At 58.5% G+C, this 15,706-nt stretch overlaps 2 protein-coding genes across 2 annotated transcripts in view; both read left to right on the top strand.

Annotated features, from left to right (window-relative positions):
• INTS3 (integrator complex subunit 3) overlaps positions 1-3,969 on the top strand; it is a 38,260-nt gene extending 34,291 nt beyond the window's left edge. Inside the window, exons 24-30 of the mRNA XM_059146610.1 lie at positions 25-138; positions 450-498; positions 1,342-1,509; positions 1,890-1,990; positions 2,102-2,174; positions 2,261-2,417; positions 2,502-3,969. Coding sequence (XP_059002593.1) covers positions 25-138; positions 450-498; positions 1,342-1,509; positions 1,890-1,990; positions 2,102-2,174; positions 2,261-2,417; positions 2,502-2,579 — 740 coding nt within the window. The 3' untranslated portion in view covers positions 2,580-3,969. The remainder of the gene's footprint in view (positions 1-24; positions 139-449; positions 499-1,341; positions 1,510-1,889; positions 1,991-2,101; positions 2,175-2,260; positions 2,418-2,501) is intronic.
• A 355-nt stretch (positions 3,970-4,324) lies between these two features.
• Positions 4,325-8,804, top strand: SLC27A3 (solute carrier family 27 member 3). The gene is made up of 10 exons (XM_059146611.1): positions 4,325-5,058; positions 5,352-5,561; positions 5,814-5,972; positions 6,535-6,659; positions 6,888-7,082; positions 7,192-7,282; positions 7,410-7,608; positions 7,827-7,924; positions 8,035-8,165; positions 8,467-8,804. Exons 1-10 carry the CDS (start codon positions 4,470-4,472, stop codon positions 8,641-8,643), a joined length of 1,974 nt encoding a protein of 657 aa, XP_059002594.1. The 5' UTR covers positions 4,325-4,469; the 3' UTR covers positions 8,644-8,804.
• Positions 8,805-15,706: the final 6,902 nt, after the last annotated feature.

The raw sequence follows: 15,706 nt of genomic DNA, 5'->3' as shown, positions 1-15,706 counted from the left end.
AGGCCCCTTCTCTGCCCCCTGCAGTCCAGAGCCTGGACTGGGAGACCTTTGAGCAGTACTGTGCCTGGCAGCTCTTCCTGGCCCACAACATCCCCCTGGAGACCATAATCCCCATCCTGCAGCACCTCAAATACAAAGGTGAGTCGGGCTGTGGGCGGGGAGAAAGGAGGGAAGGACCACCCCAGTCCCTCAGGGGCAAGGCTGAGGCCCCCGGCCTTCTGGATGAGCAGACCGCCCTGCGGAGTCCAGAAGGCCAGGCTCCCTGCTGATCCCTGCATGCAGGCCCACTCTGAGCATGAGCCGGGGCTCAGGCTGCTCAGAACTCTGTAGAAGCAAGGGATTGTTCCTGCTGACTCCTTGGGGAAGGCTGTGCTTGCTCCCTCGAGTGGCTGTTGGTGGGAGAGGGATCATTCTTCCTAGGATTTGACCAGCCTCTGCCCTCCCCGCAGAGCACCCAGAGGCCCTGTCTTGCCTGTTGCTTCAGCTCCGGAGAGAGAAGTAAGTTCTTCTGCCAGGGACTCTTGCTCCCAGTCCCAGTCCCAGCATCCTGCAAATGGCTCTTGTCTGCTCTTCGAGGAGGCTGGCCAGGCTTTTTCTTACCGTAGACATCTGCTGATTCTGCCCTTCCCCTAAAATGATTTATAAACAAGCAGTTCCCCTGAGATAGGGGCTTCCTCTCGACTTTCTGCCCCTGCCCACCAGGAGCTGCCCTGGGAGGAGGGGTTGGGGGTGGGGACCGGATGTCCGGTTTCCTGCTCCCCACCCCTCCTGTGATGAGGCCACCAGGGCTAATGTCAGAGGAGACTGGGTCAGAGTACAGGGGTGCGGCCTGGAGGGGGAGCCGCCAGAGTCCCCTCTGCCCAACAGCCGGGATAAGTAGGGCAGCAGCTCTTGCCTTCCTGCCACCTCTTCTGCTCTCTTGCCCGAGAGACTAGAAGTGGCACAGAACATCCTAAAGGAAGTGAGCAGGTTGGGGGTTGTGGCTGGCCAGCCCCCCTCCCCTGCGCCTTCTTGGGCTGGATACTGTGCCTTTCACCTCCCTGGCCCATTTCCTGTCCGTTGTGGGCATGGCGGGAGAGTTTTGGTGAACTGCCTCCCCAGTATGCCGGCAGTCTACTGCTGCAGAACTGGCAGGGTCCCTTCTGACGAAACCAGCAAACCAGCAAACCAGCATCCCCAGGCCCAGGGGCAGGGGGGCATGAGAGATGGGAGGGGTTGGGGGGTGAGAAAGGAGCGGGGAGGGGGCGTGAGAGCAGGAAGCGCAGGAATAGGGGGCTGAGGGTTGGGGAGTCGGTGGGAGAGAGCCCGGACCCTGAGGCCCTCTACCCCCTCCCGCCCCAGGCCCAGTGAGGAGATGGTGAAGATGGTGTTGAGCAGGCCGTGTCACCCAGACGACCAGTTCACCACCAGCATCCTGCGGCACTGGTGCATGAAGCACGACGAGCTGCTGGCCGAGCACATCAAGTCCCTGCTCATCAAGAACAACAGCCTCCCTCGCAAGAGGCAGAGGTGGGGGGTGGCAGGAAGGGAGACCTGGGAGGGGCACGGGAGAGTGAGAGGGGGAGCGGGAGAGGCAGGGCGAGGGACGCGGGCCCTGTGGAGGGCTGCCCACTGCCCACAGGCCGCACCTGGGCGGTTCCTTCCCGGTGGTTAGCGGGTGACACCTAGTGGTCCCAAGCTGCGTGCTGCCCCTTCCCTAGAGGCCAGCTGGTCTCTGTCCCGCCCCCACCCCCCCACTCCACTCCTACCTCCACCCCCGATCCCAGCCCCCACCCCCGCACCCGCTTTCCTCGAAAGTGCCACCTTTGTCTTCAGGAAGGGCCCTGGTGGGGAGGGCGTCCCCAGCTCCCCGAGCCCTCCCCTCGGCCTCAGACTGGCTGTCCCTACAGCTTGAGGAGCTCCAGCAGCAAGCTCGCCCAGCTGACCCTGGAGCAGATCCTGGAGCACTTGGACAACCTGCGCCTCAACCTGACCAACACCAAGCAGAACTGTAGGCGGCAGACCCTGGCGCAGAGCAGCCCTGGGCGGGGGCGGGAGGACCCAGTGACTTCCTGACCCCTCACTGTCCTTCCTTCCCCGCTCTCCCTCCTCCTCCCGCTAGTTTTTAGCCAAACCCCGATCCTCCAGGCGCTGCAGCACGTGCAGGCCAGCTGCGACGAGGCCCACAAGATGAAGTAAGGCGCTGGGAAGCCGCGGGAGGGCCCTCGCCTGTGGGACGGAGCACCCGGCGCAGTGTGCTGAGGCCGGCTCTCTTCCTCAGGTTCAGCGACCTCTTCTCCCTGGCCGAGGAGTATGAGGACTCGTCCACCAAGCCGCCCAAGAGCCGGAGAAAAGCAGCCCTGTCCAGCCCCCGCAGCCGAAAGAACGCGACACAGCCCCCCAATGCCGAGGAAGAGTCCGGCTCCAGCAGTGCCTCGGTGAGAGTCGCAGGAGCAGTGGGGCGGGCGCGGCTGGGACCTATGGCTGCTCCAGCTAATGGCCGACGCCCCCATCTCTTCCAGGAGGAAGAAGACACAAAACCGAAGCCTACCAAGCGGAAACGGAAAGGGTCCTCTGCGGTGGGGTCTGACAGTGACTGAGGCCCCTGCGTTCCTCCATCCCACCCCTGCCGGACTGCCCTCCCCTCCCTGGTGCCTCAGAGATCAGTAAGGGCCGGGGAGCTGCACGGGGGACGCCCTCTCCCTCCGCCTGAGGCTCACCTGGTGCCCAAGGCTCACCTGGCAGGAAGGATGAGCTGCCTCCTTCGGCTCAGCCTGCGAAGCTGCCATGCGGCCCCGGCCCCTGCTCCCTCCCATCCGGGGGCCTCTAGCTCCCTCACACTGCTGCTCCCACCGACTCAGGTCCCACGGAAGCCAGAGGCTGTGTGAAATCTGGGCTGGTGCAGGTCCTCAGCCCCTGCCCCTCCCCAGCCCCCCAAAGAGAAGAGAAATGGCAGCCGGGGCTTGCTGGTCAGAGAGGCCAGGATAGGAGTGAGGACGGTGTATGGACAGCCCTTCCCGGTTGCCCCATCTGGCCTTGATCGCTCCTAACAGGCATTTTATAGTTGCTCTCCGTCCTCCGTGTGCAATGGGCACGTCCCCAGTGATGTCCCCGTGCCTGCCTGTTCCTCCACATGGGGCAGATGCCGGAAGGGAGGGAGGCCGGAGCCCCTGGGCCTCCCAGAGACAGCTTCCATGGAACTGTCCAATGGTCCATTTCCTTAGTTCCTTTTTGTTTGGTTTTGGTTTTTGGCAGAGATAATCGCTTTTTAAAAGTTTTTAAATGACAATAAAACAAGCCAGAACCTCTTTTGTGCTGGAGTTGCTGGCCCAGGTGCTCCTAGTGGGGGGCACCTGACGGTGCTCCTGCTCCCTGGTGCCACACACCCAACCCCCCCCCCCACCCCCGTGGCTGGGGAGCTTCCCCTTGTCCCTTCCTGCACACCCCCTGGTCTGGAGGGGCGTTTGGCCACCCCCCACCTGCCCAGCCTTCTGCTGTCACAGGGGTTGTGGGCCAGGCACTGACCTGTCCAGGCACCTCTCCCTCCAGGTAAAACTCTGTTCCTCCCTACTTCTCTCTCAAGAAACTAGAGGCTTCCGAAAGTGAGTATTTGTTCAGTTTAGGAGATCTGTGTGCTTACCAACTACTGGAGGGTTCACTGTGGGTGAAGGGTGCCCCCAACTCGGGTTCTGATGGACAGAAGTGGGCCTAGTGGGGAGAATTCAGATAGGAAGGAACCTCTTTGTTCCACAGCCGCTTGCCTTGTCCCCTGTGTCTCAGCAGAAAAGAACCCCCTTGGCTGCCCAGGAGGCTGGGCGGCCGGCCGCCGAGCAGGGAGGAGGGAGGTCTGGGCGGGGACAGGGGCTTGCAGAGTCCGGTGGCTCCTTCCTCAAAGCTGCTATTCCTTCCTTTAAAAGTCCAAGTCGCAGGAGGCCTCTTCCTCTCCCCTTCCCATTCCCTCTGCCCCAATTAAAACCAGGATGGAAAGCATTTGCTGGCTGGCCCCAATTATTGTGCCCTTGCCCAGAAGGAGGGGCCTCGGCCGTCGCCCCTCCAGGACTTGCTGCCTGGGCCCCCCACCCTTCCCCTAGGGCTGCTGCTGGCGCTGGGGGAGGGCACTGGTCTGGCCCTCAGGCCGGGACTTGCAGCGCCACAGGGGCAAAGGGCCCAGTTCTCCGGCCGTTTTGTGGGAGAGCAGTGGTGGCATCCTCAGGCCGGGACAGAAGCGGCCTTGGGGAGAAAACCTGAATCCGGACGGTGGAGGGTGCGAGCCCTCCGCTGTCCGGGAGGGAGCGCGCACAGGGGGGAGGGCCGAGAGTTCGGGGCCGCCCCCCACGCACCTCCCGGCCTCGGCTCCCCGCCGGTGGAGAAGGGGGGAGGGGCGTGAGCTGGCGCACGCGCGCTCCCGGGAGGGAGAGGTCTCGGAGCAAAAGCGAGCAGCCCCAGTTTTCGGAAGGGAGCCTCGGGGCCGGGCCCAGGACCAGCGCGCCATGGCGGCCCTGCTGCTGCTGCTGCTGCTGCTGCTGCCGCCGCTGCTCCTGCTGCGGAAGCCGCACCTCTGGCCGGGGCTGCGCTGGCTCCCGGCGGACTTGGCCTTCGCGGTACGCGCCCTGCGATGCAAGCGGGCCCTTCGAGCGCGCGCCCTGGCCGCGGCCGCCGCCGACCCGAGGGGCCCCGAGGGGGGCTGCAGCCTGGCCTGGCGCCTCGCGGAACTGGCCCGGCAGCGCCCCGCGCACACCTTCCTCATTCACGGCCCGCGACGCTTCAGCTACGCGGAGGCCGAGCGCGAGAGCAACCGGGCTGCGCGCGCTTTCTTGCGCGCGCGGGGCTGGGGCGCGGGGCCCGGCGGCGGCGCAGAGGCCGAGCGGGCCGCGGGAGTGGCCGGCGCCGCCGCGGCCCCTCTAGCGCCCGGGGACACCGTGGCGCTGCTTCTCCCCGCCTGCCCGGAGTTCCTGTGGCTCTGGTTCGGGCTGGCCAAGGCCGGCCTGCGCACAGCCTTTGTGCCCGCCGCCCTGCGCCGGGGTGCCCTCCTGCACTGTCTCCGCAGCTGCGGCGCGCGCGCGCTGGTCCTGGCGCCAGGTAAGGTCGGGGCGCACGGCCCTCGGGGCGGGGCCGGCTTCGGAAAGGGGCCGCAGAGAAGGGGCGGAGCTCGGAAGGCCGCCTCCGTGGGGTTCGGAAAGGGTGCTTGAGGGTCTGAGTCTTCGGGCTGGCCGCGGGATGGAGCTGGGTCTCTGGTCCCCAGAGCGGTGATGGGACGTTCAGACCGTTCTCCTCGCCCTGGAGCGGCGAGGTGTGGGGAGGGGCGAGGGACGTGCAGATCGCTGAGGGGCGGAGAATTCCTTTCCCGAGCTACGCCTTCCTACCTCACCCAGAGTTCCTGCAGTCGCTGGAGCCTGACCTGCCAGCCCTGAGAGCCATGGGGCTCCGTCTTTGGGCTGCAGGCCCTGAAGCCCGTCCTGTGGGAATCAGCGACTTGCTGGCCGAGGCCTCGGCAGAAGCGGACGGACCAGTGCCCGGGTACCTGTCTGCCCCCCAGAGCATGATGGACACGTGCCTGTACATCTTCACTTCTGGCACCACAGGTGAGCACCGGCCTTGGCTCCCAGAATCCAGGCAGAGGAAGGCAGGAGAAGGGAACCAGAACTAGGGCTTCAGTTTCCAGGCTGCTACTCCACACCCTCCCTGCCACTCCCGGCTGATCCAGGACAGCCCTGCCTGCCTTCCTCTCCGCTCCCGCCTTGCCTCTGCCTCTTTCTGTGTGAAACCCAGCAGGGGCGGAGGGAGGCAGGACCTGAAGCTCAGACCCTTCCCCGATCTCCGCCCACTGCCCACAGGCCTCCCCAAGGCTGCGCAGATCAGTCACCTGAAGATCCTGCAGTGCCAGGCCTTCTACGAGCTGTGTGGGGCCCACCGGCAGGATGTGATCTACCTGGCCCTCCCCCTCTACCATATGTCGGGCTCTCTCCTGGGCATTGTGGGCTGCTTGGGCATCGGTCAGTCTACCCGGCGCGCCCCCCAGTCCTCCCCATCTCTAATCCTCCAACAGGTGTTTTTTCTAGCAAACATTTATTAAGGCCCCTCTGTGATGTGCTCACCTGGGGATGCTCCCTGAGTCCTTCAGGGTAGGGAATCCAGAGGAAGGAGGAGGCAGGGGCTACTCTCTGAGAGCAACTGGTCCAGAGGGGCAGCACCCCTGCAGGATCTGCAGACTGTCTAGGGAGCCCATACAGTTGGCAGGACTCCAGACTCCCAGGGCGGGTTGGGGAAGGGCTGTGGCTGTCAGCTGGGGAAGAAGAAGACGGACAGAGCTGGGGTTTGGAGTCAGGGTGCAGAGCAGGGACATTGTGGGGGTGGGTAGCAGAGGAGGGGCACTGAGCTGTCTGGGACACAGGTGGGAAAGGAGGCAGGCCAAGCCGCCTGCTACTGGATGTCACAGAAGGGCCTTCCGGGGAGCCACACACAACAGTGAGGGCTAGGGGCTGGGAAGGGGGTGGTCAGGGTGCCCCCCTCAGCCTTCACCTCACCTTTCTCCACCACCCTCTCCACTTCGGGCAGGGGCCACAGTGGTGCTGAAGTCCAAATTCTCGGCCGGTCAGTTCTGGGAGGACTGCCAGCAGCACGGGGTGACAGTGTTCCAGTACATAGGGGAGCTGTGCCGATATCTTGTCAACCAGCCACCGGTGCGTGGGCGGAGGTCCGGGCAGAGGGGCCTGCGCAGGGAGGGGGGCACTTCATAAGGCGGAGACTGTGCGGGAAGACGGTGGTGGGGCCGGGTGAGAAGCCTGGGATGCCAGGACATCTGAGCGAGGTCGCGGTGGAAGGGGCTTCAAGGGACAGGGAAACAGAACCTCACATTTGGGAGCCGGTGTCTTGGTGGTGACCCTTCTGCCCATCTCTCCTTGCCTCAGAGCACGGCGGAACACGGCCATAAGGTCCGGCTGGCAGTGGGCAGCGGGCTGCGACCTGACACCTGGGAGCGCTTTGTGCGCCGTTTTGGTCCCCTGCGGGTGCTGGAGACCTACGGGCTCACTGAGGGCAATGTTGCCACTTTTAACTACACGGGACAGCTGGGTGCTGTGGGCCGTGCCTCCTGGCTTTATAAGGTAAGGGAGGCCTGGGAGAGAAACTGGGGGTCCTGTGGCAGGTGGGGGCCGGCAGGAAGGGGGCTCATACCACTGAAATGACCCAGTGCCTGGGTCTCCCTTCCCCCAGCATGTCTTCCCCTTCTCTTTGATTCGCTATGACGTCACCACAGGGGAGCCGGTCCGGGATGCCCAGGGGCACTGTGTGGCCACATGTCCAGGTTCGTGCTCAGGAGGGCTGGATGGGGTGGTGCGGCCGGCAGAGGAGGACGGGCACTGGACCGTAGGGCGAGGGCCAGGAGGCTCCTGGTGGGCAGGAAGCCCGCCCTGACCCCAGTGCTCTGCCAGGTGAGCCCGGGCTGCTGGTGGCCCCGGTCAGCCAGCAGTCCCCGTTCCTGGGCTATGCTGGGGGGCCGGAGCTCGGCCAGGGGAAGCTGCTGAAGAGTGTCTTCCGAGCTGGGGATGTTTTCTTCAACACTGGGGACCTGCTGGTCTGCGACCACCAGGGTTTTCTCCGCTTCCACGATCGGACTGGAGACACCTTCAGGTAACTGTGCATGACTTGGAGTCCTTTCCCAGGCATCCAGTCCCTGTGACCCAGAGCCCCTAACCCTGCCTCCCTAACACACACCCAAACCCAGCCCCTCGTCCATCGCCCCTGACAGACAGACCTCTGCAATGCGTCCTCCCTGGGAGCGTCTGGCTCCCCGACTGTGCCCTCCCCCCACCCACCCCCTAAGGCCCAGGATCTCCGCCCTCTGGCAGGTGGAAAGGGGAGAATGTGGCCACAACCGAGGTGGCGGAGGCCTTGGAGTCTCTGGATTTTCTTCAGGAGGTGAACGTCTATGGAGTCACCGTGCCAGGTGCCAAGTTAGGGGAGGCAGGAGGCAGCCGGCCTGCCTCCCTGACCCGGTGTTACTGGGGCACAGGGAACATGAGGCCAGCGGGTGGGTGACCTGTCCCCACCTCACAGGGCACGAAGGCAGAGCTGGAATGGCGGCCCTGGTTCTGCGTCCCCCCCACTCCTTGGACCTTGTGCAGCTCTACGCGCACGTTTCTGAAAACCTGCCGCCGTACGCCTGGCCTCGGTTCCTGAGGCTCCAGGTAACGGGGTGCTGCCGCCTGACCCCTCCAGCCCTGGGGTCCACAGCCCTTGGCGGGCCCCACAGCACACATGGGGACCCGCAGGGGGCGCTGTCCAGTGAAGAGAGGGAACGGCTCCTTCTCAGCCGGGCATTCTTTCGCCCCTTCATTCCCTCTGCCTTCCTCCAGGCTTGTCTTCTTCTCTTCCCTGTCACCCCGTCCCCTAAACCCCAACCTCATACCTCCTTGTCCCTGCCTCTGACTCACCTAACCCCCAGGGCAGAATGCGCCCGCCTTCAGCTCCTTTTGACGCCCTCCTCAGGAGTCTCTGGCCACAACGGAGACCTTCAAGCAGCAGAAGGTGCGGATGGCAAAGGAAGGCTTTGACCCAAGCGCCCTGTCTGACCCCCTCTACGTTCTGGACCAGCCTGGGGGTGCCTACCTGCCCCTCACACGGGCCCGGTACAGTGCCCTCCTGGCTGGGGACCTTCGCATCTGAGAGCCCCCCCATGCTCAGCAGCCCGAGGGAGCGACTTTGTGGCTCGACGGCATGGCAGGTGTACTGGGGGCCGTCTGGGATCTTTTTTATACCAGATTTGGAATCATTATTTTGTAATAAACGGGGCCAGAGCCAGTCGAGCTCTGTCTTTCTGATAAGCACCTTTGGTCTTCCGTGTCTGTGGAACTGCTTTTCCCTGACACACAGCCACACACCCTTCTGCCCCAACCTTATGGGGGCACGAGCTCCACGTCTGGACCACAGTGTCTTCCTCTCAGGACTCCATGTGATCCTTGTCCTTGGAGGGCCGCTGTGGTGGACGTCAGGGTGTGCGCTGTGTGTCCATCCCAGCCTTATGCCCTGAGTGCGGGGCAGCTCTGTAGGGGGAGTTGGGGGACCGGAGGGATTGACCAAATGGCCCAGGTGGACCGAGGCATGGAAATGCTGCCGCCTGTGGCCGTCGGAGCCACTGGCTCCCCACAGACCCAGGTGTGGCTGGGCTGGAGAAGGGTCAACCAGGCCAAACCAAGGTTTGATCTGGAGGAAAAGGGTACTCTAGATACCCCTCTTCCCTCACAGCCTCTGAGGAAGCTGGTCAAGGGGAAAAGGATGGGGCCACGCAACGCCCCCAGCCTAATCTTAGTCTTGCATTCCCAGAGCAGCAGCTTGGGGCCCCTCAGGCTCTGAGGAGACTTTAAAGGCTTTCCTGGGAGCAAGACTCACAGTGCACATGTGCATGTGGCAGGAGGAAGAAGGGGGAATCAAAAGGAAAAGGGCCTGTCCTTAGCCTCCAAATGAAGCATCAGAAAATTTGATCATCTAAAAAATGATGAAACTCATGCTTCTCCTAAAACTTAAGTCCCACCTGTCGGGTTCCTGACTGGCTCAGTCAGTGGAACATTGCACTCTTAATCTAGGGGTTGTGGGTTCAACCCCCACACTGGGTGTAGAGATGACTTAAAAAATTTAAAAACATAAATAAAAGCCCTTTAGTTTTGAACTGTGGGTCCTCAACATTTTCTGCTACCTTCCCTTGGGTTATCTTTTTCCCTCCAGCTCCTCTCCCGAAATGAGAGATCAAGGGATGGGCCTTGCCAACAGCCTCGGGTCCCCACGGCTAACTCCTGTTCCAAAATACACACATTGCCCCACCTTCCACCAGAAATCCCAGCTCAGCATCAACAAAGACTGAGGTGCGCACTGAGGTGTAGGCGATGTCACACACTGAACAATAAATGAGGAGTTTAGCTCATTCCGCTCACCTCAGCCCAGAAAAAAAGCAATATTATGTGTATGGGGGTGACAAGGGGGGACTGGCTAGGTGTGTCACTTGGCCGATGGGGCCCTGCCCTGCAGCTGCCCTCTTAAACAGCTCAACCCAGCCCACATCCCAGGACTGTGGAGGAGCCACCTCTTCCCTCATGGAATCACACACATTATTTTCTCCACATTCCCTGTTGCATTTCACCTAAGTCTGCCCTGTCCAGTATGGTGGCCACTGGCCAAACTTGCCTCCTGAGTGCTTGAAATGTGGCTAGTCTACAGCAAGGTGTGCTGTTAGGTGTAAAATACACACCAGGTCTCAAAGACTTGGTACACCCCCCAAAATGCATTTTTTTTTAAAGATTTTATTTATTTATTTGACAGAGATCACAAGCAGGCAGAGAGGCAGGCAGAGAGAGAGGAAGGGAAGCAGGCCCCCTGCTGAGCAGAGAGCTCTATGTGGGGCTCGATCCCAGGACCCTGAGATCATGACCTGAGCCGAAGGCAGCGGCTTAACCCACTGAGCTACCCAGGCGCCCCAAAATGCATTTTTTAATTTCGTATTTTTATTTTATATTACTTACATGCTGAAGTTGCATTTTGGATGCACTGAGTTAAATATAATAAATTTAAACTTGTTTATTTTTACCTTTGTAAATGTGACTACTAGCAAATTTTAAATTCCATATAAGCCATGTGTTTAGGAATTCTGTTCCAAGGCTCAAAGCAGGTGATGGAGATTGGCACTTGTCTTCAAGAAGCAGCCTCAGGGCCGCCTGTGGGGCTTAAGTCATGATCCTGGAGTCCCAGGTTTAAGTCCCACTCCTTGCCAAGCAAGGAGTCTCCTTCTCCCTCTGACCTTCCTTATGCGCTCGCTCGCTCGCTCTCTCATTTTCTCAAATAAATAAAATATTTTCTTAAAAGCCCCCCAGATTTTTTTTAGTAATTTTTTTTTTAAAGATTTTATTTATTTATTTGACAGAGAGAAATCACAAGTAGATGGAGAGGCAGGCAGAGAGAGAGAGAGGGAAGCAGGCTCTCCGCTGAGCAGAGAGCCCGATGCGGGACTCGATCCCAAGACTCTGAGATCATGACCTGAGCCGAAGGCAGCGGCTTAACCCACTGAGCCACCCAGGCGCCCCAGATTTATTATTTTTAATTGTGGTGAGTGGGAGACTTAATTCTTTTGGATCTGCTTTTTTGCAGCTGTCAGTTTCTACTGCTACAGATCCTGTCTGTACTGAGGCTGCTTTTTTTTTTTAAGATTTTATTTATTTAGGGGCGCCTGGGTGGCTCAGTGGGTTAAGCCTCTGCTTTGGCTCAGGTCATGATCCCAGAGTCCTGGGATCGAGCCCCGCATCGGGCTCTCTGCTCAGCGGGGAGCCTGCTTCTCCCTCTGCCTGTCTCTCTGCCTACTTGTGATCTCTGTCCAATAAATAAAATCTTTAAATAATAATAATAAAAATAATAAATCTTAAAAGAATTAGGTTATTCCACGAGAAAAAAAAAAAAAATTCCCCGAAACAAAACGGAAAGGGAGGACGACACAGCTTGCACAGAGAAGCAGGCTAAGCCTCTAGTACTTCCCTTCTCGGAGCCGCTGGAGGGGAGGGCGGGGGAGAGGGCTCCCGGCCCCGCCCCGGCTGTGGCCCCGCCCCGGCTGTGGCCCCGCCCCCCCGGCCGTGGCCCCGCCCCCGGCCGTGAGCCGCGGCGCCGGGGGCTCCGGGGGCTGCACAGCGTGTAGCGCGTGTAGCGCGACCGAAGAGATGAAAGGGGACTGCGTGACGTGTGGAGACCACGTGGGGTTCTGAGGTCTCGGCCGCCTTCCCGCACCGAACCAAGGCGGGCCGGCGTGACAGAGCGCCGGCCCAGGGCACCTACTCCGCGGGCCCCGATACTGGCCTCTGCCGCGGGGCGCACAGGGTCACCGCCCGGCTTAGCGCCCAGCTCTCGACCCAGGGCCTCCTCCCACGACCCGCTCGGGAAAGGCCGGAAACGCCGGCGGCGCGGCTACTTCCGGGCGCCCACCACCCCACCCACCCCTCCGCCGGCTCCTTGGGAGCGCTCGCCCTCACGGCGCAGGCGCGCACTGGCGCCCACGGCCGACCGCCAGGCACGCGCCCGGGCTCGAGGGAGGTGGAGCAGATCTGGCCAGTGGGAGGAGTCCTCCCACGTGGGCGGGGCGAGCCGGGGCGCCTTCCGACCGAGAGTGGCGCCTGCGCACTGGTGCCCCGCGCCGCGTGGGGGCTCTCCCCTGGGCGGCCTAGGGGACTCGGGGAGGAGCGGGCGGGGAGCCCCGTGTCTGCAGCTCTCTTCTTTGGGGCTCTAGGGACAAAAGCGGGGAGTGGGTTGAGCCTCTGCTTTTGGCTTTGGCTCAGGTCCTGATGTCAGGGTCCTGGGCTGGAGCCTCCCGTGCGGCTCGGGCGTCAGGGCACAGTCGGCTCGTGCAGCCCCTCGCGCGTGCGCGCGCGCTCTCAAATAAGGGAAAGCCTTTCAAAAGCTTTTGGCTTTTTTGCAAATTCTCTTTATTATCTGCTGCGGTTTTTTTTAAACTGTCTTCACTCCGGTTACCGTACATGAATGTTCTCGTGGTTTCAAGTGTCCGGTGTAGAGATTCAGGCCCTGCATTCATCGCCGGGGACGAAGTCCCACATCAGGTTCCCTGCAAAGAAATAAAGAAAATATTTTAAAAATAACTTATTGAGGCACGATTCACATAGCATAAAATGAGCCATTTTGAAGGGAGCGATTCGGTGGCATGTTCACTCACGGTGTGTGCGGGCCCTGTCCTGTCGCTGTCCCTGCCGCTCCCAGGTGCAAGCCCCGCTCTCAGCAGTTTGTTACCATCCCCCCATCCCAGCAGCCGCCGACTTGTATTCTGTCTCCACGCATTTATCTATTTTGAGTATTTTGTATCAGTGGAATCAGATAACATGGGACCCTTCGTGCCTGGTGACTTTGAGTTAGCCGCATGTGTGTGGTCCGCGCCCACTGCGGTGTGTGTGTCAGAACTCCGGGCCTTTTTATGTACCATTAATACCTACTGGATGTAAAATAGGTGATGGGTGCTAAGGGGGGTCACCTGTGATGAGCACTGGGTATTGCACATCAGTGATGGATCACTGAATTCTACACCTGAGGGGCACCCAGCTGGCTCAGAGGAGCACGTGACTCTTGATGTCAGGGTCATGAGTTTGTGCCCCGCTTGGTGTAGACATTACTAAATAAATAATAAACAAAAAAGCTTGTGAAAAATGTTCTACAACAGAAACTAATATTACACCATACGTTAACTACCTGGGATTTAAATAAAACCCTGGAAAAGAGGGGCGCCTGGGTGGCTCAGTGGGTTAAAGCCTTTGCCTTCAGCTCAGGTCATGATCCCGGGGTCCTGGGATCGAGCCCCGCATCGAGCCCCGCATCGAGCCCCGCATCGGGCTCTCTGTTCAGCAGGGAGCCTGCTTCCTCCTCTCACTCTGCCTGCCTCTTTACCTACTTGTGATCTCTTTCCATCAAATGAATAAATAAATAAATTTTTTTAAAAACCTGGAAAGGGAAAAAAAAGTCTCCCAGCTTAAAAAATATATATGTTCTATTGGCCATATGGACCACAATTTGTGCACCCATTCCTTCGCTGCTGGAATGTGGACCGCTTGCACTTTCAGGCTATGGGAATACTGCTGTAAGCAATTGTGTACAAGTTTCTGCGCAGGCTTGTATTTTCAGTTCTCTGGGCTGTGTATTTGAATGGTGGTGCTGGGTCTCATAGAAACTGTGTTTTTTTACTTTGTGAGGAACCGCCAAACTTTTCCAGTCGCCGCGCCATTTTCCATTCCCACCAGCAGTGTGGGAGGTTCCAACTTTTCAACGTCCTCATAACACTTGTGTGATATGCTCTATTACTGTAGTTTTGATCTGCTCTTCCCTGATAGATAACAATATTGAGTATCTTTTCAAGTGCTTACTATGTGTATATTTTCTCTTGAGAAATGTCTATTTAAATTCTTTCCTTATTTTAAAATTGGGTTGTCTTTTTAATGTTGAGTTGTGATAGGTATGTCTGTAGGTCTGTAGATAGACATATTGAATTCCTTCGTAGTGTTCTTTGAAATACAAAGGTTTTAAATTCAATGAAGGGCAGTTTCTCTGTTTTTTGTACAGAGATAATATTGCAAGAATTAATTTTTCCTTAAGAACAAATAAAGTTACAAAGACACGTTCCATTCCATGCGGTAGTGTACTCGTTATAGTAGTGTTGATGTTAATTTTGGAACTATTTTATGGCCTGTTACATAATAATACACATACTAGGAGTCACCGTTTCCAGAGCAAGAGACATAAATATAGAATAAAATTAGTGAAGTAAAAATTCCAATGTTGCTGAAAAAGCCTAGAAGCAACAGACAGCCTGACAGCAGTGAGGTCTGCCGGTCTGAGCTCCTTGCAGAACAGGTTGACTCCCTGGGCGGTGCAGGAAATACTCAGAACAGGCCTCGGGGCATCTCGTGCCAGAAAGCAAAGATACCAAAGAACAGCAGAATGGCAAAAGAACACAGAGCTCCTACTGCCTAAAATATGGCAATCGGAATGTCAAAAAGGTTAATACATGCATTTGAAACCTTGAATATACAAAATGTATCCGGTCAGAGTGATAGTAAACTGAGCGAGGATAAGGGGAGAGAAACACTTTGGATAGGGGTGCCTGGGTGGGTCCGTTGGTTAAGCGGTTAAGCATCTGCCTTCAGCTCAGGTCATGATCTGGGGGTCCTGGGATCGAGTCCCGCATCGGGCTCCCCACTCCGTGAGGAGTCTGCTTCCCTCTCTCTCCCTCCCTCTGCCTCTCCCCACTGCTGTTCTCTCGCGAATACATAAATAAAGCTATCCAATGGATAAAGCATCAGCTCCTTGCTCTGAAAATTGGCAACTAAAAGAAAGAGCTAGACATCTGTCACTGGGAATTCCAGTTCCTGTGTGGATTATATCTCAGGCTTACTAAGTTGTCCTCGTTGAGGAGGGAAAAGTTCTTTACAAAAACGCTCCAGTTAACAGATGATAAAGGAAAGACAGCAGTGGAAAATCACTCTGCAACCCAATGAAGTCACCGAGTCAGGCCATTACCAGTGAATGTGACTACCAGACCAGGGTGGCTGGGGGATTTGCACTGAGGGGTCAGGCCACCCCGAAACAGTGCAGACCTCCCGAAGGGTGCAGCCCGGCACACACAGCAGCCCCTGTGCAGTTCTCTTCTCTAGAAGCAGAGCCCAAATCCAACCAAGCTTCTAGGGCCAGCACGCACCTGTAGAGGAGTATGTTCCGTGACCCCGAAGACAGCATAGCCGGAATTCTACCAGAAAACGTGCCCATCTCTTCAGCTCAGGGACACAGGGCAGGGGGCTGGGAGCATCGTCTGTTTTCAGTTAGATCCTTAAGAGACTTAATAACCGGGGCGCCCGGTCGGCTGGCTCAGTGGATAGAACATGCCACTCCCGATCTCAGAGTGGTGAGTTCAAGCCCCATCCTGGGTACAGAGATTGCTTAAAAAGAAAACACTGAGGGGCACCTAGGTGGCTCTGTCATTAAGCATCTGCCTTGGGCTCAGGTCATGGTCGGCAGGGAGCCGGCTTCTCCCTCTCCCACTCCCCCTGCTTCTGTTCCCTCTCTCACTGTGTCTCTGTGAAATAAATAAATAAAATCTAAAAAAAAAAAAAAAAAGAAAAAAGAGGGTCATCTGGGTGGCTCAGTGGGTAAAGCCTCTGCCTTTGGCTCAGGTCATGATCTCAGGGTCCTGGGATCGAGCCCT

Source organism: Mustela lutreola, chromosome 14 (assembly GCF_030435805.1).
Source record: "Mustela lutreola isolate mMusLut2 chromosome 14, mMusLut2.pri, whole genome shotgun sequence".
NCBI lineage: Eukaryota > Metazoa > Chordata > Mammalia > Carnivora > Mustelidae > Mustela > Mustela lutreola.
This window is presented reverse-complemented; position numbering and strand designations above follow the sequence as displayed.